This window comes from Emiliania huxleyi (assembly GCF_000372725.1).
Source record: "Emiliania huxleyi CCMP1516 unplaced genomic scaffold EMIHUscaffold_6708, whole genome shotgun sequence".
In the NCBI taxonomy this organism is placed as follows: domain Eukaryota; phylum Haptophyta; order Isochrysidales; family Noelaerhabdaceae; genus Emiliania; species Emiliania huxleyi.
In genome coordinates, this window is record NW_005196974.1 from 871 (window position 1) to 1,422 (window position 552).

The 552-nt window shown below is 60.3% G+C and overlaps 1 protein-coding gene across 1 annotated transcript; it reads left to right on the forward strand.

The window, feature by feature from the left end:
• Positions 1-261: 261 nt before the first annotated feature.
• EMIHUDRAFT_78699 (hypothetical protein) lies at positions 262-474 on the forward strand (the record flags this gene model as incomplete). Its single annotated transcript, XM_005762535.1, has 1 exon — positions 262-474. A coding segment is annotated over one exon (213 nt), but the record flags the coding sequence as incomplete, so codon positions are not given.
• Positions 475-552: the final 78 nt, after the last annotated feature.

A 552-nucleotide genomic window follows, 5' to 3' on the forward strand; every position in this document is an offset into this window, starting at 1 on the left:
TCACACAGGTGGACTGTGTGACTCCTCGGGTTTCTGGGACTCAGAGGTGTGCTAGTCGCTCTTCTCACAACAAATTGGTGTTTTACTTCTTGAGCGCTTGCGCCGACCTTGGCGACCTTGGCGCGCACAACAACACACGCACGCACACACGCACACCAAGAGTGGTGTCCGGCATAGCTCGGCGTCCCACACACCACACCGCTCCGCCACCGCTCCCGTAGGGGGTTTGCCACCATGCCCACCGAGGACCGCGACCCCCTCATGTCGAGCGACACGCGGCGAAGCGATGCGCAGCTGCCAGCGGTTCAGGAACAGGTGAACCAGGTGCGCGTCGTCATGCAGGAGAACATGAAGAAGATGCTTGAGCGCGACGAGAAGCTCACGGAGCTGGCTGACAAGTCGCAGAGCGTGGCGCAATCGGCCAACGTCTTCTCAGCCAAGGCGCGCGGTGCAAGGCGGGAGATGCAGTGGAGAGAGCTCAAGTCGAATCTGATGATAGCGTCGGGCTTGATCGGCGCACTGCTACTTTTGCTGTGGTGGTTCGGTGTCTTT